This window comes from Maniola jurtina, chromosome 1, assembly GCF_905333055.1.
Source record: "Maniola jurtina chromosome 1, ilManJurt1.1, whole genome shotgun sequence".
NCBI classification, from domain to species: domain Eukaryota; kingdom Metazoa; phylum Arthropoda; class Insecta; order Lepidoptera; family Nymphalidae; genus Maniola; species Maniola jurtina.
Window position 1 is genome coordinate 1,383,939 of NC_060029.1, and position 24,265 is coordinate 1,408,203.

At 37.3% G+C, this 24,265-nt stretch overlaps 4 protein-coding genes across 5 annotated transcripts in view; 3 read left to right on the forward strand and 1 right to left on the reverse strand.

Annotated features, from left to right (window-relative positions):
* The window catches only part of LOC123865238 (putative uncharacterized protein DDB_G0271606), a 30,684-nt gene extending 21,674 nt beyond the window's left edge, over positions 1–9,010 (forward strand). Inside the window, exons 2-6 of the mRNA XM_045906176.1 lie at positions 117–237; positions 6,299–6,541; positions 7,273–7,503; positions 8,020–8,226; positions 8,784–9,010. Coding sequence (XP_045762132.1) covers positions 117–237; positions 6,299–6,541; positions 7,273–7,503; positions 8,020–8,226; positions 8,784–8,933 — 952 coding nt within the window. The 3' untranslated portion in view covers positions 8,934–9,010. The remainder of the gene's footprint in view (positions 1–116; positions 238–6,298; positions 6,542–7,272; positions 7,504–8,019; positions 8,227–8,783) is intronic.
* A 1,500-nt stretch (positions 9,011–10,510) lies between these two features.
* Positions 10,511–12,954, forward strand: LOC123869381 (phosphatidylinositol-glycan biosynthesis class W protein-like). Its single transcript, XM_045912277.1, has 2 exons — positions 10,511–10,529; positions 10,568–12,954. The coding sequence occupies exon 2, from the start codon at positions 10,654–10,656 to the stop codon at positions 11,968–11,970; it is 1,317 nt and encodes a 438-aa protein (XP_045768233.1). The 5' UTR covers positions 10,511–10,529; positions 10,568–10,653; the 3' UTR covers positions 11,971–12,954.
* Positions 12,955–13,058: 104 nt separating this feature from the next.
* On the reverse strand, positions 13,059–17,564 carry LOC123869384. The gene is made up of 6 exons (XM_045912283.1): positions 17,414–17,564; positions 17,117–17,329; positions 15,871–16,033; positions 15,003–15,245; positions 14,343–14,568; positions 13,059–13,550 (listed from the first exon to the last, which is right to left on the reverse strand). Exons 1-6 carry the CDS (start codon positions 17,428–17,430, stop codon positions 13,366–13,368), a joined length of 1,047 nt encoding a protein of 348 aa, XP_045768239.1. The 5' UTR covers positions 17,431–17,564; the 3' UTR covers positions 13,059–13,365.
* Positions 17,565–18,037: 473 nt separating this feature from the next.
* Positions 18,038–23,878, forward strand: LOC123869392 (P2R1A-PPP2R2A-interacting phosphatase regulator 1). Of its 2 annotated transcripts, none has more exons than XM_045912294.1 (4): positions 18,038–18,398; positions 20,901–21,012; positions 22,042–22,226; positions 22,800–23,878. In XM_045912294.1, the coding sequence occupies exons 1-4, from the start codon at positions 18,292–18,294 to the stop codon at positions 23,137–23,139; spliced, it is 744 nt and encodes a 247-aa protein (XP_045768250.1). In that variant the 5' UTR covers positions 18,038–18,291; the 3' UTR covers positions 23,140–23,878. The 2 variants fall into 2 exon arrangements, with proteins under 2 accessions (XP_045768250.1, XP_045768259.1); XM_045912303.1 differs by lacking the exon at positions 18,038–18,398 and adding an exon at positions 18,429–18,619.
* Positions 23,879–24,265: the final 387 nt, after the last annotated feature.

Sequence of the window (24,265 nt, forward strand, 5' to 3'; positions counted from 1 at the left end):
CAGCCACAATAAACTCAAACTAAAAATGTTTTTATACACACCGATTTTTTGTCCATACCTATTTTCCCGAGTCTACAATGTCGGAAAACTCATGGGATCTTCTCTTATTATTTCAGGTGGAGCATCTTTATAGCGCTGTTGTTGCTGGGAGTGGCAGCCGCCAACGAAGAGGAGGATGACGTGCCTGATGCTGGAGTAGAAGAAGACGATGATGAAGAACTAGGTTTAAATCGAGAGGTATTGAACTCACTGTTATAAGAATAGAATAGAATAGATTTTTATTCAAATAAACTTTTACAAGTGCTTTTGAATCGTCAAATAATTTACCACTGGTTCTGAATGCCGTTCCTACCGAGAAGAACCAGCAAGAAACTCGGCGGTAAGATATTATGAAGTTACATAACGTGCTAGGTTCTTACGTTCTACTTACATGCTCAATAAGGAATTTAGAATATCTGGGCATCGCGCGTGTCGTGTAGATCGCCCGTTTTTTTACTTTATTTTTTATTTGACTAACCAACAACTTTTATTCATACAAATATTTACATTAAAAAAAGACCACTTTAGCTATGTACATAATATTTATTATTCTTATATATTCCTTATTGATCTTTCATCTCATTTATAAATACTCCCATGCTAATCCAATGAGTGACTCCTTGAATTATCGTACTAATTATTTTTCAATAAGGAGTCCATACCAACAACATTTATATATAGCTACATATGGGTCATTCCAAACAAAACTTGCATTGTATGAAGCTGTCAAGTATGATACAAGCCGTCAAAATAGGTACATAAGCAAGTTTCAGCCCGCAAAAATTTTTGTTTGCAATGACTTGTCTAGTGCGTTTTACTTAGATGTATCTAGTCGTTGGTTCATACCATACCAAACAAAAATTGTCTTCAAGTAGGATATAATGAACCCGTTGTAAGTGATTAAATTAGAAAGGATTTGATATAAATCTTACATCACTTAGGTAGGATATTATATCTAACAAAAACATTTATAATTGAGTCATCGCATATCTATTTCAGACGTAGAAAATCACTTTCGATTTCGTTGTTTAAAATGGACGGTGCGCCTGCGTCGAACTACTTTTACTTTCATTCTAATATTTATCAATGACTTCAGAAGTCGAACTTTTAAAGCTATCATTAACAAGCTTTTGATCGCGTCTTCGCCCGCGTGAATTTACCTGAGATTTTGAAAAGAGTGCGAAAAAGCATTTTCTTTTTCGAAATAAAAGTACCATAATAGTGTTTCCCTAGGCAGTGATTCTTTAGTAGGTAAAAAGTAGAGTACTTAGTTATGGTGTAAAGAAGTAAACCGTCAAACACATTAAAAAACTGATTTATTACCTTCCTAACGATCGAACGCCAATTTTAAAACTGATCTCGAGTGTCTCACTATTACCTCTATGGATCTTATAAGAAGCATAAACAATCTATTTGTTACGATTTCAAGCAGATTATGCAAACATCACTTAGAAAAATAGAAGAAGCTACAACATTGGTCTATATAAAAACTAAATCACTTAAGAGGGCTCTCTCCGTCACTCGTATCATACAATCGTAGTTCCAATTTCATTTGAATATTAAGCAACCAAAGTCCATGAAATTTTGCAGACATATTCTAGAAACTAATATCTGTGTCTGTGGTTTTCCAGATTTCTGTTAAAATATTCGGTTTCAAAGTTACGCGGTCTTAAAAATTTTCATACAAATCTTTGATCCCCTGTAATTTTAAAACTACATACTTTTAGAAAAATCTAAAACACCACAGACACAGATATTAGTTTCCAGAATATGTTTGCAAAATTTCATGGACTTTGGTTGCTTAGTATTCAAATGAAATTGGAACTACGATTGTATGAAACGAGTGACGGAGAGAGCCCTGTTAAACGATCGTCATTTTTTACGCGCGTAAAAACAGTTGACAATCTTCTTAAAGTGTCATTGGTAAAAGAAATCGAATTTCCGATTTTTTCCTAAAAGTAAAGATGCAGCCTGATGAAAATGTGAAAACATTTAATGAATAGGTAATTAGCTGACTACTACTTAATTAAAATTAATTAATATGATCGGTATCTAGATGGCGTCTTGGTGAAAACTGGACTTAACTTAAATAGTGATAAAAAAAAATTCCGTACAAAAAGGCGTATGGACCCATATTTTTTTCACTAAGTATAAGGTTGTTGCCAGAGTGAAAGCTTAGTGAAAGTTGAATATTTTGGGATTCAACACTTTGTAAATTCAACATTATGGGAATTCAACATTTTAGGAATTGAACATTTTGAGCCTGAAGGGTTTTTAACGATGAGTAACCCATAGGCAACCCTTTCCGAAACATCTAAGTGAAGGGTTTTTATCGATGAGTAACCCATAGGCAACCCTTTCCGAAACATCTAAGTGAAGGGTTTTTAACGATGAGTAACCCATAGGCAACCCTTTCCGAAACATCTAAGTGAAGGGTTTTTAACGATGAGTAACCCATAGGCAACCCTTTCCGAAACATCTAAGTGAAGGGTTTTTAACGATGAGTAACCCATAGGCAACCCGTTCCGAAACATCTAAGTGAAGGGTTTTCATCGATGAGTAACCCATAGGCAACCTTTTCCGAAAGATCTAAGTGTGCAATAAAATGATGCAGTCTTAAAGAAACTTATTGATTAATTTGCAAGTGTACCGTGTTATAATAATATGATTACGAGTATGGCGCAAAAACCGCCGGGAGCGATACCATTCAATAACCGATGCAGTTTTTGCGAAGTGTTTGCGAACCAGTGAAAGTTGAAAGTAGCTCGCAATGAGTAGTTTGTTTTATTTCTCTTTACAATTTACGAACAGAGATCGAAAGTGAGATTGTTTCATTTTGTTAACGTAATAAAAATGTAAATTTTTATATTATTATTGCCATAATAATTAATTATAAAACCGTGCGCTGAAGTCAGGTAGTTACGCAGCGAAATAATTCGCCGACGTATTTAATTTTGCGCGTTGAGTGTTGATGATTTGGAGCGTAAAATTATTATATTTAAATTATAAACTTTCATATACCTAACTTTAAGACTATTCTAGGTAGTAGCTTTAAATATTAAATTCTCTTTTTTAATAAGTATTTTACAAAACAAGTGTCTATCTTTCTCTTGTACTTTTGGTTTTATGATTTACAGTCAGGTTAATCCTACTTTATGCACAAAAACTTTAAGTCCGTTTGTCCTATCAGCTCCTAAGCTCCTATCTATCTATGTAGCGGTGGCGTGTAAGTGGGCTAAGATCTTACTTAGTTATTAAGTATTATTGCTAGCCTATTGTTACATAACTAACTATTTGCACTACTGTCATAAACTTCAGCATTGCCAACCCAGATGCAAGCATGACGATGTAAAAACGAATGGAACTAATATGGAAACATTACAGTTACTAGTAATAGGTAGTGCACTCGCGCTTCGCGTGGGAAAATGCAAATGTTGGTCGCTTTGCTCGCTTGATTCGTTATGCATTTGTATGTATTTCCAGTAGGTAGCTGCTACTACGTCACTTAATTATGCCATAATTATCAGCAGGTTCCTAATCCGTTGGCTCCACTTTCTTAATCAATAACAAATTTAAGTTTATTATTGTAACGGATTGTTAAAAAATACTGTTGATAGGCTGATATTAATAAGTAGCTTCAGGCCATCAGACTAATTTGATTTGAAAGACCTAGGAACCTACTTAGCTTGTTCAGATAATTTGTTTAATTGACGCTCTTTCGAGTTTCTAGTCCCCAGAGACGTTATATTTTTCGAGTAGGTAGGCAGGTACGTAGGTGTAGAGGTTCAGTCTTCCACCTTCCTCATCCAGCTCCGTCCGACAACCTTTCAAGGTTGTCGGTCCAGCGGGCGCTGCACTTTTCAGTATGCGGTCTTTACTCCAGAATACGTCTGCTCCAACTGCAACAGACATGCCCTGTCCACTGTCACTGTACAGTACAATTTGTGACGAAAAATTGCAATTAAATAATATAGTGCCGGCTATCAGCACGTGCTATGATATAATTTCTCCGCAAGGAATGTTGACTGGGCACCGACGAACGTCGCCACGCACGAGCGGTTACGTCGGCAGAGGGAATGTCCGACTGGTCGTTTATTATATTATTTTCCGGTAATGTGAACATGGCAGCCTTAAAGCTAAGGCGTACAAACCGCGGAAAAGGCTTTACCGGGCGTATCAACCGCTGAACAGTCTCTAAGGTACACTCTCACAAGTAGTTTTCAATTAAATTCATTAAATATTATAGGTAAATAGTAGGTAGATATAATATCAAACTCTCGAAATTCAATCTAAGTTTCAAAAGTTACTATAGCTTCATCCACGTGGAGTTTTTTTTTTAAATTCCAAGGGAACTCTTTGTTTTCCAGGGACAGAAAGATCTTATATGCTTCTCCGGGATGCAAGCAATCTCTGTACCAAATTTCGTCAAAATCGGATGAACAGATGGGCAGTGAAAAGCTAGCAAACATATAGACAGACAGACACACCCTTGCATTTATAATATTTCTATAGTATTAGTATAGATTATGTTCTTCAGTTGTAACTTATTATTCTGAAGAAGAAGTTGGTGAGACGCAGATAGAGTTTAAAACTCGCTTGGTCTGTCCCACGCTTTATGTTGCGTGTTACCCAATAATGATTGTATCGAAGAATGTAACCAGGTTGACAAGAGTTACTGGGTACATTATAGTGCTTTATTAGCCGTGAAATCCTGGTTCACTTTTAGATGAGATATTTAAGAAGAGGTTATTTTTATTTATAGATTTGTAGGCAGATAAATATTGATTTGTATCTAAATTAATGTAATAGTAATAAATTTAAGAATTAATTGTTTAGTAATTCTGTCGCTTGAAAATAATTAATATGTATTAGCAAATATTTTTTTCATAAAGCCCAAAATACTATTAGGTCAGTATAACATCGCCGACTTAGATTATTATATACCTATGTGTACCTATGACTATGTAATATTGAGTTCCCAATTCATTTAATAATAGTTAGGTAATAAGTTCAGTGACCTTACAAAGACAAGTTTAAGTTATAATTTAAGTTACGTAATCATAACTAACCATTTATATCTCGATCACTAATACCTAAGTAGGTAGGTAGGTACATAAAATCAAAACTATAAAAAATATAAGCATTGGAAATCTGATTACTCGATACCTATCACCGCTTCATTGATTATGTAGCCTTGAATTGAATAAAAAAGGAAAGGACGACATTTGCAAGTCTCATTTTGCATCCTAAATCTTTTATGGCGGATTGATACGGGCAGTTGAAGTAGCCATGTCTGGCGAGTTACAATCTTCCTTTGATTGTATAACTACCTATCTAGCAGTCATGACTGCTTCGAGCAGTCAACAGCATGGCAAAATTCCGTCGTGCGTTTGAGCAGTTGCAGGACATACCCGTAGATACACTGTCGGCTCTCGATGCTTTCGACGTCTTCTGCTGCTCAAACAACTGGTCAAGCAGTTGATGATGATTGCTTGAATAGTTTACAAATAACTGCTCAAGCGGCCCGTATAAGTTGTTCAATGATTAACTGCTCAACTTGCTCATATGGCGGTTATGTTAGTGGACCTTTTAACCGTAGACCAATAGGGTTAGTATGAGATTTTACATCTCCCCAAGACGTTGATAGAATTCGAGCGTTAAAATACCAGAGTTTACAAATTTTTGGAAAGTCGGCCTCCATACATCGAAGAACAATCGGTAGTTCTGAATGCCTGGCTTTAAATCAACGATCTTTAGATCCATTTTAATTTGGCGTATCGTGTTTCGACGCGCGAACTCTATCAACGTTAGTGAAATTGTAATCCTACTAACCCATTATTATTGGTGCTTCAACCTTCAAATAGATAATAATCAAGTTGTTAATGATATTCGTTAGACTAGCATACAATGATTTATCCATTCGGTAGACGGCAGGTACCTATTACAAGTAGTTTTATACCTATCGCTTAAAGCACGTGGGATGTGGGTCTGGCAAACAATGCTCGCCCACGGCGTTTTGTAACGCCTTACCAATTATTACAAACCATTTACACTAACGGATATAGAATAAGTTATAAAAACCAGCCCCCTTTATTGGCAAACATTTAAAATTAAATGCGATAATTCGCAACTCTTTCGAAATTCGATGTCGAATACATTTTTACTGTTGGCCTAAAATCATCAACGGGAAATCGCAGTCTTTTTCTTTTCTGCTCTACTTTCATAGCCTTAATAACTGGAGTTAATGCTTATTTTTCAGGAATCCCGCAACCTCAGGCCGCGGGCGTACAACCAAGGCGGATTCCCCAATACACTGCCCAGTGGGTTCCGACCAACGCCGTCTCTCGCAGAGCTTGCCGGCTACCAGCAAAGAGCTCAGCAACAAGAACAGCAGCAACAGCAGCAACAGCAACAGCAGCAAGAGTTCCTCATCCCCAGCAGGCCGCAGCAGGTGTACATAGAAGAACAGAGGCCTGCGCCGGTCAGAGCAGCGCATAGAAAAGTGAGTATAATGAATCCGAAATCTATCCTTCGAACTCTCGTCGGAACCTCAGAACAAGTAAACCTATTTATTGACTAGATATTCAGACGGTGATGGACGGTACAATACTACTACTTAAGTACAAATAAACTTTAAATTAAGTACGTCAACTTAAATTCAAAAGTTTTGGAAGGCCTGCTGCGCAAGGTGCAAAAATACTTATTAAGATCGAGATATTATAATATTAGGTACGCTTTTGTAACTTGACGCCAAAGCAGTTCTCAGCTATATTTTGCTATTGCTTAAATTTGAACAATGTGTAATACAAATATTTGTCGAGGTTATCATACAATTGACGTATTTCTGACAAAGTTACATGAAAGCAATCTGCTTTGCATTCAGCGGCCCACAAGGTAGCGTAATAAATTGTTACATTACTTTTGTACCTATTGTATGATACTATAATATTGTATTTTGTGTCTTGAAAAGAGGAACTGCTGACTTTCTCACTAGCTCTTCACACTAGAATCCTCTTTCCGAACCCTGAGGTTGACCCTGACAACCAGGTAGAGATCTGACACAACTTATTCTTTTATGAAAGAAAGTTATTTGCCTATCCCTTGTTATAAGTATCATGCACAAAAAAGCATAAAACACTGATTTTTTTCAGCCGGGACACCAATCTGGGTGACACCACGAAACTATACTTATCAACTACTAATTATTATTACAATACGTTTATTTCTAAACAGCAAGAGCAGCGTCCTATAAAACACCAACAGCAGCAAGAATCAGAGGAAGAGCTAGAAGAAAAGGAAGAGCCCGACCGCCTCTCCACCCTGCTGCAGCAGTCCAAGTTCAACTGCGTCAGCAAGAACACCGGCTACTACGCGGACGAGGAACTCAACTGTGAGGTGTTCCACTACTGCCAGGATAATGTCAAGCATTCCTGGATCTGCCCTGAAGGCTTCACCTTCCACCAGGTAATAACAACTTTATGATCTCATGGATTGTGGATTTTGGCAGGTTTCGATTACTGTAATATTTTCTAGTGGTAATCATGATACTGGAGTGATAATCATGATCATCAGGAAAAGTGGCGAATGCTCGTGAGGCGTATAACGCCACAGTTGTACCTACTATATAGTGTAATATCGTAAAACTGCGATAGCTCTGCCAAGAGTGTTACGACGAAGACGAAGATGAAGGTTAAAACTGGTCCACTGGCTATTGTTGAATCAATGGGTATAACAAGGTGTAGATTCCAGTAGGTATATTAAGGTTATGTTAGAATAATAAAGTCATGTTAAGATACTAGAACTATGAAGCTGTCTATTGGTTTTTGCATTGATGCCGAAAGTGGGTTTTTCAAAAAAATCCCACCGGATTTTCAATCTAAATTCAACAAAATAAATTGTTCTAGAAAGGTACTATACAATTCGAAACCAGACCTATTCTTTTGACGATGGTAATTACTAAATCTGATCTCTTCTCTTCAGGTCCATCTCATCTGCATGCCACCAACCCACGACAGCATCTGCCAGAAGTCGTCAAAGTACCACTTCGTCAACGACTACCTGTACAAGCCCATCAACGAGGAAGAGGTCCAGAGGAAGCCCACTTTGTCCCTCAAGTACTCCGACAGATACTTCCCCTCTGAGGTGTACAGGGACGACCGTTACGAGCAAGAGGAAGACGAAGAAGAAGTAAGTCTCTCTTTAAGCCAAGTAAAATCTTTGTTCTATGCCATTCTACTCCCTTTTGTGCCTATTCTACTCCCTTTACAACGTCTCGCACTGCCAAGGGCCACTGGTAGAGATCTCTTATAGAGATAAGTGCTTCCCTGTCCACTCTTTCTTTCTTTTTCTCTTTATTGTTACAACTTTCTGGTACAAATTAAAAAAAAACTATAGCGTCGAGATTCTTTAGTTTAGTAAAATATTTCACACAACTTTGATAACACTATGGAGAACTCTCAGCATGGATGTTTTCTCACTGTAAAAACAAGTGATATTTCATTGCTTAAAACGAACACTCCGAAACATTAGAGCTGTGTGCCCGGGATCAAACCTCCAACCTCCCAAATAGGAGACGGACGTCTTAACTACTAAGCTATCACGGCTTTTTACGGTCCAGTTTACTCGAACGTTATTATTTTCGACGCCCAAGATCATTGTCAGCATTGCCGCCTAGTATAAATTTGATATCTCGCCATACTAAAATAAAATTTACTAGTTACAATGAAATCTTTTCACTTGTCTAGGAGGAAGCTCCTCGCCGAGCCCCCGCCGCCCAGCAGCAGAGGCCGACCCAACGGCCTCAGTACCAGCAACAAGTGTTCCGGTCAGCCGAAGAGGTCAACATTCCTCTAGTGCAGAGACGTCCTCAACGTCCTTTCGATTTCGACATCTAAGTTACCCTTAGACTGCTTTCCAACGGAGATGTGCTATGCAGATATACTGTGACGTCAAAGCTAAGCTAATAAACTATGTGACCACTCCCACTAATGCTAATGGTGCGGGTAAGATGTGCGAAGAAACACTGCCGTGTGGTAGCTGTGCGTGGTACAATGTAGATGCGCGACTCTAGCTATGCGATGCATCGATGGTATAGGGAGAGTATGAGGCTACGCCACTCGCGCATCCATAGCTCTCATCCATAGCACGCATCCTACCATATAAAAAACATATCTACTTTGAACCCGTTTCCACCAATGCTAAGCTATGTGGAGCAATAAAAAAAGGCCGGTGGCACACACAAACGTAGTATAGCACATCTAAGGTGGAAAAGCAGCTTTATTATACTCTACTTAGTTCGTCTTTAAGCTCAGCTTTGTAATTTGCAAGATTATCTTCTTTACTTAACCAACTTGTTAGTTACTTACGTTAAGTTAAACAAGAGACCAAACTCTGTTTTCAAAGAGTTAGACACACCATTATTTTAAGCGTAATGTTAATTAATCTATTTATGCTGTACAATAATCTGTTGTAATAAGTTACAAATTAGATGTAAGCTAGTCTTTTTGTTAATAAATTAAAATAAGATATCAAAAAATTAACGAATCACATGTTTTATTTGCGGTTAAACCCATGTTACACCACAAAGAATAAATATAAATCCTCTTTATTCCCCTATAACTATATCCCGTGGGGTCTCTTTTCCTGTCTAGGTATCTACTTGCTGTAGGATAAAGGGGTCGTCCGTATTTCAGTTTTTACAGGCTTTGTAAATTCTAGGCACAAGGGCTTGAACTGGGCGATGAGTCGGTCATTGAGTCAGGACTTTTCTATTTATTGTATGAGATGTAAGTTTTCTCTAACCATACCACTAAGCTAAGTAGCTATTTCTCTTTGATTATTTATTATAAAATATGCAAAAGATTGCGAAATTGTCTGTTTGGCTGTTACATTTTCGCGGCCAATCCGTTCAGCCAATTTTGAAATTGTTTAGTAGGTAAGATGCACCTAATAAACAAGAGGGTAACTACGTATTAACGTTTGAGCACCTAAAACCTTAGAGAAATTCCAAAACCTCTAAAATTACAAATCGAAATGAATTTTGTACCAAAACCAAATCGCGAAATGTGAAACGAAACGACGACGGCCAACGAACCTTCTAAGCAACGAACGTTCGAAATGGCAACACATTACACAAATTAATTGTCAATGTCATAGTCAATGTGCTGTCAAACAGATAACAGTCAATGTGTCAAACCAACCGAGGACTTCGTCTGCGATGGCGTTTGCTGGCGCGCGTGCTGTGCTTGTTTGGAGTGTTTTTTTTGTTAAGAGTGGCTGGTTTTTGTGTTAGTTGGTGTTTTTTGGTGGTGGAACTGACTGGGAAGCGCTCTAAGGGGGCGCCGCGCGTATGTCGGCGGGCGCCGGCGCAGACGGAGTCCATACTTGTATAAATTCAATAACTTGAAAATATCACAAACTTGACATTGGCTAATCAGAGTAAAGCCAGATTAAAGAAAAAAAAAAAAAAAACAACCGAAACGTCATGAGCAATGGTGGAGCTCTTTAGACTGGTATATAGTGATCTGTGGTGGAGCTTAACGAAAGTTATAATAAATTATTTTTATACTTTTGAGATTGCTATGGCTGAAGAAATAAATATAAGAAAAGTCTAAAATGAACAGCACAGAATACAAAAACTACCATGAATCCTTCATGCAAAACAACCATGGTTCAACAGCTGTGCATACTTTTACATGTGTATTTTTTACAGTGCAGTGCGCTTTATTTTGTGCAATTAAACAACAAAATCCTAGATCAATTCAATATGTAAGTGAATATTTGATAATTGTACTTCCTACAATAACAGCACATACAATTTTTTCCAGTTATATTTACGAACTAAACTTATGTGTATCTATATTGTTATTGTATGAAATACTGAAGAAAATCTCTTATACAGAGGTCCAAGATGCTTTTAAAAGTAAAAACGTCTTTCCAAATGACAAAGTGCAGTCGATAACATGTTTGAGAGGCCTAACATATCTAATAACTGTAATATGTATTTTGGCTGTAGATTTTAAAGATTTCCCGCGTTACTTGGCGAAAACTGAAAGATATGGTTATAGTTTAATGGACACAGGAGTCGGACTATTCGTGTTGATAAGTGGGCTTGTACATAAAGATTTTAATAAAAACAATTATGCATCTGTTCTAAAGAGTAATGCAAAATTTGTTTCCATACTTTTGATTCTCGGTCTGACAAGATATTTGTCTGTAAAACAGTTGGACTACCAAAATCATGTGACAGAGTATGGGGTGCATTGGAATTTCTTTTACACACTTGCAGTTTGTAAGTTCCTCTCATCTCTGCTCTTGTTTTTCTCTTCACATTCTTTTTTATTGAGTATTATAGTAATAAGTATTCATGAGTTTTTACTATACAATGGTTTAGAAGCTTGGGTGTTTAGTGATACACCAAGAACTGATTTGATAGATGCAAATAAAGAGGGTATCACATCAAGCCTTGGCTATGTTGCATTATACCTATTTGCAGTTAAAATAAAACATTTATTGATCAATAAATCTGTCAATAGATATTATGTATTCCAAAAACTGATTATAACTTCAGTTTTACTAATTGTTTGTTCGTATATTATTAATTTATATAGGCCTGCTTCGAGGACCCTTGCCAATACAAGCTACTGCATATACTTGTCAGCTATAACAGTTATAGTTTTATCTGTAATGTATTTCTTAGGAGTATCATTTGGTAGTACTAACACAGGTTTCAATGTCCCTTTAATATTAATTGCCATTAATAATAATGGATTACTCTTCTTTTTAATCGCCAACGTAACCACCGGATTAATAAATATGTCAGTAAGAACATTATTTGTACCCACTATTGCAACATTTATAATATTAAATCTTTATATGATGCTAACTATAAGTATTGCTGTACATGCAAATAAGAAAGGAATAAAATTATAAATAAAATATTTGTGATAAGAAAATAGTTTTATTGTTTGTAATAAATTATTCCTTACAGTTAAAGTATTACATGTATTTATTGTTCATAGCCACTTTTAATAAAAAATCTAGACTTATATTATTTTACTTAAAAGTGATGTAGAAATTATATTAAATACAGAATACTTATTATAAAAATACAATATTTGGCATAATTTTCATATGACAGTAATTTCATGCAAAATATTACATTTGTAATATATATTGGTATACAGACTAGTCAATTCATTTGCACTTTAGTATAAATAATAACTAAGGAGTATAAGATTATACACTCTGGTCTCTGTAAAATAGTCACTGCCTACCCATTTTATAATATGAGCAGTCCCAGTAAAAACAGGAAATGTTTACTGTATAAAACTCTTAAACTAAAGTAAACCTCAGACATACTACATACTTATAAAAATTAATAATCCTCAAAAAATTCTAAAAAAATGTACTTTGTTATACAATCAGCAGGGGTTTGATTACGGAAAAATTACAGCCACAGTGTAACAATGACAATCATCTCTTAATGGCCAACACTAGCTACATTTGGCTGCAATGCATTTTTGCAACAACAATACCATAACTGCAGCCAATTACAATAACTGCAATTGTAATATGTAAAAGTGGTAAATTATTTTCAAGTTCAAAAGCACTTGTAAAAGTTTACTTGAATACAAATAAATTCTAATCTATTCTAAATAATGATTGATGCAGGTTTTCATGGACCCACAGGTCTAGCATTAAAGTTTGACAGTTACAATTACAATAAGATGATTGCACTTCACTAATGGCTTGAATATACAGTTGTGGCAAGAATGGCATAAAACACTGTTTTCACAGGCGAGTGGCATTATTTACTGCTGCCGTCGTCGCTTGTCGACGACGTGCGTCAACTACAGTTGCCAGCGCGTTCACGACAGATATGTCGACACTAATTGGCGACAGCAGGAGCTCATAGTCATAGTCATAGTCATTTATTCTTGATAATATACATTATACATCAATCCAATAATTCAAATTATTTTTATAATATAATCACAGTCAGTAATTATAATATAGTTCATAAGTCACAGTGTATAATAGATACATTGCTTATGTATTGCATATTTAGATATTGTAACTTTTTTTTTAAAGAGAATCTACTGAGCTTCTTGCCGGCCCTTCTCAGTAAATTCTGTACGACATGAAATAAATTAATTCATTGCATTTCAAATAAATAAATTCATTCTATTTCTGTCATTCACACAGTGCCACTAGTCTGTAAGCATGCTTAGTGGGATCTACATCATAGAGAGCGGTTTGAGCTGTACATTGATGTTTCAGTCAGTTTATACAGTTACAGTATAGTACAGTATATAGTACTGTAAATTAGTTTCGATGTAAAAGAGGCAGTATGTCCTCAGTGATGAGGCGGGGCTGCCGGCTCAGCAGCCTGACCAGGCAGCAGCAGGCGGCGTACGCAGCGATGATCAGCGCCAGGGCCAGGTACGCGGCGAGGTGGGGGAACCGCTGCGGTGACCAGAACACTGTGTACTTTAGGCTGTGGTGGTTTTCTGGAAGAGAATAGAGTATTTTACCCTCTTTTGAAAAACTTAATTTGATCCTAAGGTACCAAAAAAGTTACAAAAATTTTACTTGTTCTATAAGTGTATTAAAAATGCATTAAACATGCATGCATTTTTCGCTATTACAATAAAATTCCGTTCGAAGTTCAAAGTTTACCAGAAGGGAGGTTTAAACGGTACATTAAAAAAAACCTGTGCAAGAAAGGTTATTACAATTTAAACGATTATATATCGGATAAGAACGCTTGGACAGCTCCTCTAACACAATGAAGTACCTAATGTTACATCTCATCATTATTGATAATAATATTGTTAATTATGTTATATGTTAATTTTATAGCTATTGACATTGTATTCGTACTGAAATTTATTTACCTAGCTTAAAATTGTACAATTAATTTATATTTTATGTTTTATGATTGAATTATTTTATTTATGACGTTCAAAAAGTGTACATTTGTACCTACTTTGAATAAAACATTTGAATTTGAATTTGAATTAAAATTTTGTATTTTCAATTTATTGAATTTCGAAAATGCTCCCACTTATGTGTGCTAAGACCTACCTAGCTGCCAAATCCGACATAATGACATAGATATGTCAAAGATGCCTGAATAGCTTGGATTTGGATCAGAGATAGATTAGTGCGTAAGCAATATCCAAGTTCGGTCCGAGTTTTATATCCGTATTTTCACGGGCTCGGATCGGATGAGTGCGCGTAATCGCTCTAAGGGTCTCTTGGTTTATTATAGAACTCAAAAAAAGCAATCCTTAACTTACCTACAATAGCTGCCCCATAGCCAATTTTACTTGTCCCCATTCTATAGGAACAGGTTGGCACAAATATCTCATGCAACCAATCACCATCAAACGAGACGTCCAACACTGGGTCCCGTGATTGCAGCAAATGAGTTTGTTTGGAAGAAAAGTCTTTCTTCTGTTTCACGTATTTTGAGACATGTTCGTGAGCACAGAAGTATATGTCTGGATGTATGGCTTCATTCACCTGAAGAACAAGTAATTTAAAGAGTTTAAAAAAATGACGACTGTAGTTTGCACTGCATCTGTTTCAGTCTGCACATTAAGGATTTTATTTACCCAATGACACTCGCGCTGTCAAGATGAGTTTTATAACCTATTGTTTATTGAAATCGGTTGAAGTGTTGAGTAGTTATGAGCGGACATAGGAACAGAAGCCTGTTTGGCTTTGCTGCTGTTAAATAAATAAAAAATTGAATGGGCTCCAATGAAATTGATATTCATTATATAGCAAAAATGTGAGAACTATACTTTTATTTACCATTATGTGTCAAGACAGGGTAATAAAACAAATGGAACAAAAAAAATTTTCTGTAAATTCTTACAAAAAAATTTCTTAGTAAACAAATAATCTCAAAGCTCAAAAAAAACAAGAAAAAATTATTGTTGGACGATAGTTACCTGTTTCCCAAAAACACCCTTAGACAGAACAGGGTAGTGCGACACAGCTATCCTCACGTTGACATCCGCATCGTCGGACCCTTGGGGCACTTTGTACATCACAGAGTTGACTTTATAAAACGTGATGTTCCTGAACATTATCACTGAGGGCTGGTTGAACACTCCGTTGAATTCTGCTACCTTCTCTTGGTTGATTGGTTCGTTTTCACCACCTATGTCGTTGTCGCCTGGGAGCCAAACTTGCTGGAAAAAGAAAATTATCTATTTTTATACAAATAAAACAATATCTCATCAAAAATGAACCATAAGCAAGTTATTTAATCAGTACAAATACTATAGGTGCAAACATTATTATTTCTATGAATATTATGCTATTTAAATTTATTTTTTTAGAAATGAAATTTTACAGGAGAAGCAAAAAATTTAAAGAAAGCTGTTGAAACTTTGCTGTATTACTTCGAATCACGAAATTTGGACTCAAGTTTACTACAGTTATAGGCCATTTTGCTTGGAAATAAGTTCAGATTTTACAATAAAATACTTGAAAATAAAATTGGTTGAATAAATCTTAAATGGCCTTCTTATCTTATTGTTGAAGTAAAAACTTTAGACAAGTTGGACGATTTTAGGATAGGTAATAACTTCAAGGTCGCGTAACCAACATGCTAATATTAATAGTACTCAGGATGCTGGTGGATGTAAAATACTAAACTAATATTAATAATTTACGTATTTGAAATACAATTAATTTGACAATCCAAAAAAGAAGAACTAGTGCTAGTCAAGATAATATTAAGTTTTCACTTGGGCAGTCTTTTTTTTTATGCAAAATTTTTTCTTGAATAATTTTATATAAAGCATTGCTTACCACAATCGGGTAATAGACGTCAAATATAGTTAAGAGCCGTTTCGCATAGCTGTGGAACTGTGCTGAGCTGGACACTGACCCTTCATCCATCAGGTCTCCCAGATACACCAATACATCCGGCTTAAAGTGCTTTAGCACTACCGAGAATGTGGACCGAAGATATCTAAAAAACAGAGAATACTTAACAGGCTTATGTATTAGTTAGATATAAGTAGCCAAGCTATAGCATATTATTATTATTAACTAGTGGATGCCCACAACTTCGTCCGCGTGGATTTAGATCTTCAAAAATCCTGTGGAGATTCTGATTTTTCAGAATAAAAGGTAGCCTATGTCATTTTCCAATCTCCGTCTTCAGCGATATCCATGTAAAAATCTGGTCAATGCAAATCTGGCCTGCAACTTTGTCCGTGTGGGTTTAGATTTTTAAAAATCCCTTGGGAACTCTTTGACTGGGATAAAAAGTAGCCTATGTCACTCTCCAGGGTTTCAACTATATCCATGTAAAAAATCAGGTCAATTGGTTGTGGCGTGTTTGAAGGGCTAACCAATAAACCAACAAACATGATAAGAATGAAATGGGTAGTGATGCTGTATATAATATGTTCCAAATAAAGTAAGAAAAGTCAAGTATTAGGCTCTGGATATCAGTTAAGTGATGAATGATGATAACCTAAGGCTCCATTCAGATAGGCATGGAGAGCAAAGTTAGATCATATTTAAAATTGAGTTTTAATACATTCAAATAAGGCTTATTTTTACATTGACAAGAGGATGCATATCAATAAATAAAATAAATGTTGATAAACCTAGCTCAATGTCCTAATTTGCTCTGCTCTCCATGCCAGTATATCTGTAGGGCCCCTAATCAGTAAGATTTTGGCCTCCTATTTGGGAGGTCCAGGGTTTGATGCTGGGCTTGCATCTATAATTCTGTATTTGTGTGTATTTTAAGCAACAGAAAACATTGTGAGGTAACTGGCATGCCTGAGAGTTCTCCATAATATTCTCAAATGTGTTTGAAGTCTGGATCCACACTTGGATTTAATGGACTAAGGCCTACTCATTCTGAAAGGAGACCTGTGCTCAGTAATGGGCCGGCGATGGGTTGAGATGATGAATAGTGGAAGGAATGTATCTCCACATGTGTTATGCTACACTAATATTACTACTTTCCTAGAGCGCAGGAAGCAAACAGACTGATAAACCGATAGTGTAGCCACAAAACACTACGAAAAATTCTTACCGGTCACTATCCCAGTTAAAAAGTGAACCTAGAGGCGGTGGTACGGCCAGGTCCCCTTGTATTTGAGGATCTGCTATAAAGAGTATCTTTGTGCACAACTCTTCACGCTGGCAGACTAAATCCTGCCAAAACAGCGGCTGTATCATGAACACGAACCATTCGCAGTAGAACAACACAACCAGCGGCGCTGCTATGAGGTATTTTAACGTTGTACTGCAAAAATAACAATGTTTAGCTTGATTTGTTTTCGTGACAAAACTTAACGGTACCTATTTATTTATAAAAAGTCTACTAGACCTTTTCCGAAGAAACATTAGGCCTGTTTTACTAGCCGACTAATTTAATAAAACAATTCAAATAGGTACTATCGCTATCACCGAAAATTCATCATGTTTTTGACCTTTGACTTTGTTGACAAAATTATCAACAAAAAATGACATTTCAGAAAATGTAAACAAAACTCATAGACAAAATTGAATAGTCCATGAATTATAGTCCATCAATTGACAAATATCTTTTTTGTCTATTTTTGTGTATGGCCACGAAAATCAAACTTACGAAAGCCTTGCTTGAGCCACGAAATCCACGGTTAATAATTATTTTGTTAGAGCTCTTGTGTACTGCTCTAATATTGATATATTTCATAGACTTATGATTTTTTCGCTATATGGTATATTTCAAGGCTGTAATATGTGTCGGCCGTCCACCGAGGGAAAAATAAATAAAATTTACTATTTTTCTGACTCTGGGTTTTGAAAAATGCGATAGTTTACTGAGGTTCATTAAACTTTGCCCAGTCGCAAGAATAAAAATAAATTATGATCCGTGGTTGTACGACTAGACACTCGACAACAAATTATCGTGAACGTAGACAACAAAATGCATTTCACATTTTTGCAATTTTTTTGAACGCAACTATTGCGGCGGTTTGACAGGTCAGCTTCGAGCACCCTTTTTTTAGCTTTCCGAGTAGCGTATTTTCATTATAATTTACATCGTATCTTTATTTACGCGTTAAAAATAATATTTACGTAGACCTTACAGTAGCATACATTAAGTATTAGTTCGTATCTAAGTGCACTTACAGTGTTACATAAACAGTAGAGTCCGTATCGGCAGTTTCTATGCATATAAGTTATACGATACGTCAGTTGATGAATGTTGGCTGATAGATAATGGATGTGGATACTCCGAACATATTAAAAAGATCCAGTAGTGCACCGCTTATCAATGAGGCGGCGCCTACGGCGGCTACGTCGCCTACGACCAGCACTGCGCCCAGGTAAAGTCTAGATTTTATAGCAGTAATCGACACGCCTCCCACGGACCCCGTATTTGTTGCCTGCCTATTTTTGACAGCTGCTGAGATCGCCAGTGGGTGCCGAGCACGTATTTAGCACTTTAGTGCACTAGTCTAGAAAATTTAACTTTTATGGGGCACCTATATTTGGCAGATGTCGTCTGTTTACATAGCTTTAAAGTAACTGAAGAAGTGTAACTGTGGTGAGCATATTAAAGCCTTTTAACTTTTGTTTACATTTTGCACATACTACATTAAGTAATTAATACTTTTAAAACTTTACCCTCTTACCTATAATATTGAGTATTACAATGTAGATATTTTATATACCTTGCTGTAGCAATATGTGTGGTAAACACAGGTTTTTTCAAATGTTCTTTATTTATTTTATATTTTGAAGGTGTGGTTATAGAGAAAACCTTAATTAGTACATTATTTAGTAGGTAATCATTAATACAATTAAGTCTATCTAGTTAAGTTTAATAAAATGTGCACTGAGTTTTTATTACTTTTGTTATAGTGCTTTCTCATGATTTTACTGAAACCAAATTATAAGTAAAATAAATTAACATTATTCTTCTTAGTATTTGGACTTGTTAAAGCTCAAACTATATTGTAGGTACTAGATGAAGCCCACAACTTTGTCTGCATAAGTTTCAGTTTTTTAAAACTCCTGTGGGAACTATTTAATTTCTCAGAATAAATAGTAGCCTATATCAGTCTCATGAATGCAATAAGCTAACTCTATATGAAATAGATGATGTCCACAATTTTGTCTATGTGGACTTAGGTTTTTTAAATGTCCCGAGGAACTCTGATTTTCCAAGATTAAATGTAGACATCAAACTCCTTCCCCGAAGTGTAAGCGATCTATGTACTAAATGTCATCAAAATTGGTATGGATTGGCTGTGAAAAGCTAGCGAACAGACAGACACACGTTTATAATATTACTTAGTAATTAGTAATCTAAGTATGGATTGAGTAGTTCATTTCCAATTTTGCTGTGCCTGGGTTTCATATTGCAGTTTGGTAGGAATTTATTTATATGTTGTAATCAATAATGCATGATAAGCAATCTGCAAACTTTTGCTTACCTAGCAACTGTTATTATGGTTTATTTTCAATAAACATTGGTCAACTTGGTAACAGAAGTGAATGTTTTGTTTTAAATAAAATAAATATATAAATCTTTATGTTGGTATTTGACTTAAAACTTTGAATAACTTGTGTTTTTCATACTTATATTGGACTAGGTGATGCCCGCGACTTCGTTCGCGTGGATGTAGTTTTTTAAAAATCCCGTGGGAACTCTTTGATTTTCCGGGATAAAAAGTAGCCTATGTGCTAATCCAGAGTATAATCTATCTCCATTCTAAATTTCAGCCCAATCCGCCCAGTAGTTTTTGCGTGAAGGAGTAACAAACACACACACACACACACACACACACACACACACACACACACACACACACACACACACACACACAGTCACACACACACACACACACACACACACGCACACACGCACGCACGCACGCACGCACGCACGCACGCACGCACGCACGCACGCACGCACGCACGCACGCACGCACGCACGCACGCACGCACGCACGCACGCACGCACGCACGCACGCACGCACGCACGCACGCACGCACGCACGCACGCAAGCACGCACGCACGCACGCACGCACGCACGCACGCACGCACGCACGCACGCACGCACGCACGCACGCACGCACGCACGCACGCACGCACGCACGCACGCACGCACGCACGCACGCACGCACGCACGCACGCACGCACGCACGCACGCACGCACGCACGCACGCACGCACGCACGCACGCACGCACGCACACACACACACACACACACACACACACACACACACACACACACACACACACACACACACACACCAAATGTCAAAATCGGTTAAGCAGATGGGTCGTAAAAAGGCAACAGACAGACTCACTTTTTTATTTATAATATATTAGTTTAGATGGCAGCCTTATCAATCCTCTAACTACACTAAATGCAAAAGTATGTTGGTATATTAGTTTGTCCTTCAATCACGCCGCATTGGAGGAATGGATCGACGTGATTTTTTGCATGGATATCTTTTTATTTGGAAAAATCAAAAGAAAAAGCAAGAAAAAAATTCTTCAAAATTTATAAAAGGAAAGGGGATTGACTGGCTGATCTATCAACACAACTCAAACTACTGAATGTATCAGGCTGAAATTTGGCACTATTAAACATAGACATCCACTAAGAAAGGATTTTTTGTGAATTCAACCCCTAAGTTGTTAAAATAGTGGTTTGAAACTTGTGTAGTCCAAGCACAACGAAAATGCAAACATAAGCTAGTTATTGAATATAGTTGTCCCATATTCAATAACGCAGTCGAAAGGGCATAGTAACAGCATACTCTACTCCACCTGTGGGCGCTTGGAAGCTGGCTAATCTGGCTACTCTTTTCAGGAGTACATCCTTCTTCAGCATGTTCACAAATAGCAGTTTGCCGCGAACTCGTAGCAACAGCATCAGCTGCAGCCCACTCTCCGCGGCTGTCAACATCCCCTCCAACCTGCAGGTAACTTCACCACTTGCTATTTGTGATTCCAGTGGTGATTACCTCTAGAGGGGTTCAAACCTCCGCTTTAACCCCCCTAGAGGTCAGGGGTTCAAGCAACTCTAACTTTTGTGTATTTTAAGCAATAAAATATCGGCGAAGGAAAACATTGTGAGGAAACCTGTATGCCAGAGAGTTTTTCATGATGTTCTCAAAGGTGCCTATTTGCACTTGGCCAGCGCGTGTGGCAGGCTGTGCCCTAAGCCCTAAGCCATTCGAAATTCAGAGAGGAGACCCATGCTCACTAGTGGGGCGGCGATGGGCGGTTGACAAGATGTCGCCCGCGACTTCGTCCGCGTAAATTTAGATCTCTGGGTACACTTTGATTTTCCCAGATAAAAATCTTATGTGTCACTATGTCTATCTCCAGAATGCAAGCTATCTTTCAATGTACGTTTTTGCCAATATCAGATTATATAATCAGTCAAAGTTAACAGAAAAAGTGGAGGCTTTCGATTCTGACACACCTTCAATTAATACATTATCAGTTAAAGAATTACTTAGATAATGTTTAAGAATGTGATATTTTGTGATTATGTATTATGTTCATAATTGTTCATTTTATTTCCAAGTTTATTTGATTGTCGGTGGACTATGAGCAGATTGGTTTGAGGACAAGCTTTGGCATTCATTAAGAGACAACTTCCCCAGCGGTAAAACTCAATTATTTCCAAGATAACGTAAAATGAATAGGCTTAATTGCCGTATTATATTATTATGACAAGTGTTTAGGTATTAGGTATTCTCGCGGTTAGCTTGAGAGTTCATTCTTAAGCCTATAGACTCTAAGTCCTTACACCCAATTTGTATGTAGAAAGTTTTTAAATATCTACAAGACTTGTTGCCCCATTCAGCACACTCTCGTCCCTTCATTGAGCTTCACCTACTCTACCTTCGTTTCGCTATGGATATCCTAATATACTTGGGCACCCTAAATATATTACTTGGCTTGCTACTTGATTCTTACAGAAATGTTGCTATAATTTCCAGAGCTCATGCAACCGCAGGCTGACTCCGCGAGTGAACCAACTCAGGGCAGAGGAGTGCGCGGATGTGAGCAATACGCGGGAGGTCGCGCACGAGAGGGAAGTCCACACCGCCATGCAGATGGGGCAGTCTTACGAGGACCTGACGCTCGTGGGCGGGCTGGCCAACTCGCCCACCAGGGTGCCTAGGTAACCAGCCATCACCATTACCTTCGTTGAACTGTCCATGTATAGTTCCATGGTGTCCCCAGTTCAAGGTCCTCGCTGAAAGTTAGATACTTTTGTGTATCAAGGCTGAGCTGGAACCTTTTTCTTCAAGTTGCGCCACACACAACACAGTTTATTCCAGTGCTTCTTCTGCTTTTTCAAGTGGAGGAAGCGCCGGGATAACCAACTCTTAGGTATAACATGTGATGTGTGGTACAATTTAAGAAATAAACATTTTTTTTCCTTTCTTTCTATATTATTCTTCTTCGTCGACCTAGCGTTTTCTCAGCTAAGTGAGTGAATTTCCCAAGATTTTGCCACCCACTTTGCCCAGTCTTGAGCATAATATGATTTGCTGAGTTATTACCAAAGTAACTTAGTGATTTCCATGGTGCATGACCGTTTCACCGTCATAATACGGCCTCGTATGTGGCAGCACCACCGTTTGCCTAGAAAACCGTAGTTCTATTCTTAATTGCGTTACACCAACATGTGTACCTTTTAGAATGTACACAAAATGTTATATTTGCACATAAAAAATGATATATCTTCCAGATTTTCACCAGTCGTGTCGCCATCACCAACACGGACCCAACCCAAATTCACAACACGACGAAGTTTATCCCCAACAATCGCGCTCCGAGCATCAAGTTTCAGCCCCGTAAGCCGACCCAACGTACTGGTAGGCAAGCGACGGTGCGACGACTCTGAAAACTCAGTGTCAAAGCGAATGTGCACCTCAGACAGGCTCACTCCCTCTACCCCAGGCACACCAGACTCGGACTCACTTGAGTGCACGTTCAGGCCTGTCTCGCCTCGATCCATCCCCATGAATGAGTCACCTAATGAGTCCCAAGAGATACACGAAAACCACAAGTCACCCAACCCAAGCTAATAGATTGTAATGCTCGAGGATTGGTCATAATCTTGTAAAGGTGTCTGTGATGGTGTGACAGAGAATACGACAAAGTGACAAAAGACAGTCAAGAAAAAGAGTCACTTTAGTTTTCTTGTGTGAAGTCATTAGCCAACTGGTAATTTGGCTATAAGTCAAGATTTAAGAAAAGTCATTTGCCTGTTTTTCAAGCCAAGAAAAAGAGATTGTAATTATGATTTTTCCTTCTAGTGTCACTGTCAAATAGTATAAGAAACCTCACTCTCAAATTAAATGCGCACATTGATTAGAGTCACACATGAATGCCTGGAATGTCAAGACTCAATCTGGAATCCAGAGTCACACTTTCAACACCTGGAATGTGACACAGACTGGAGTTAGAGTCACACTTTCAACACCTGGAATGTGACATAGACTGGAATCAGAGTCACTCTTTCAACACCTGGAATGTGACATGGACTGGAGTCAGAGTCACTCTTTCAACACATGGAATATGACATAGACTGGAGTCAGAGTCACGCTCAACACCTGGAAGGTTTCGACAGTTGGAATATTTGGCAGAGACAAGTCATTGTCACACTATCAACACCTGGGATGCCCGACTCAGATTGTAATCAATTCAAAACTGTGGTACCATATTGTGGTATAGTGATTTGTGTACTGTGAATAAACTAAAGATCTATTTATATTGTATTATAAATGAAGGGGTTGTATATAAAGTGTGATTGCAATTGAGGTTGTTTTATAGCGGTTTGATAATAATGGGTGAACAATGAATACTGTTTGATTTGGTATTTGGATGAGCCATAAAACCAACGAGGGAGTTAGATTATAATTGTATAGGTGCATTCAAAGTAGTCTATATGGGATTGTCCATTAATTATTTCATACTGTGTCATATTTGTCACATTTTTGACAGTACCAATATGACACTTTGTGACAAATCTCGCACAGTTTGAGTGTCATATATTTTGTCATTATTCATGGGCTTTCCCTATGGAATTGTATAGTTCCTAATAGTGAACTTGAAAGGTAGCATATTATAGCATTTTCATTATTATTACATCAAGCACAAAGCCCTTATAGCTATTTTGGAGCATGTCATAGTCCTTAAGAGAACCTTATT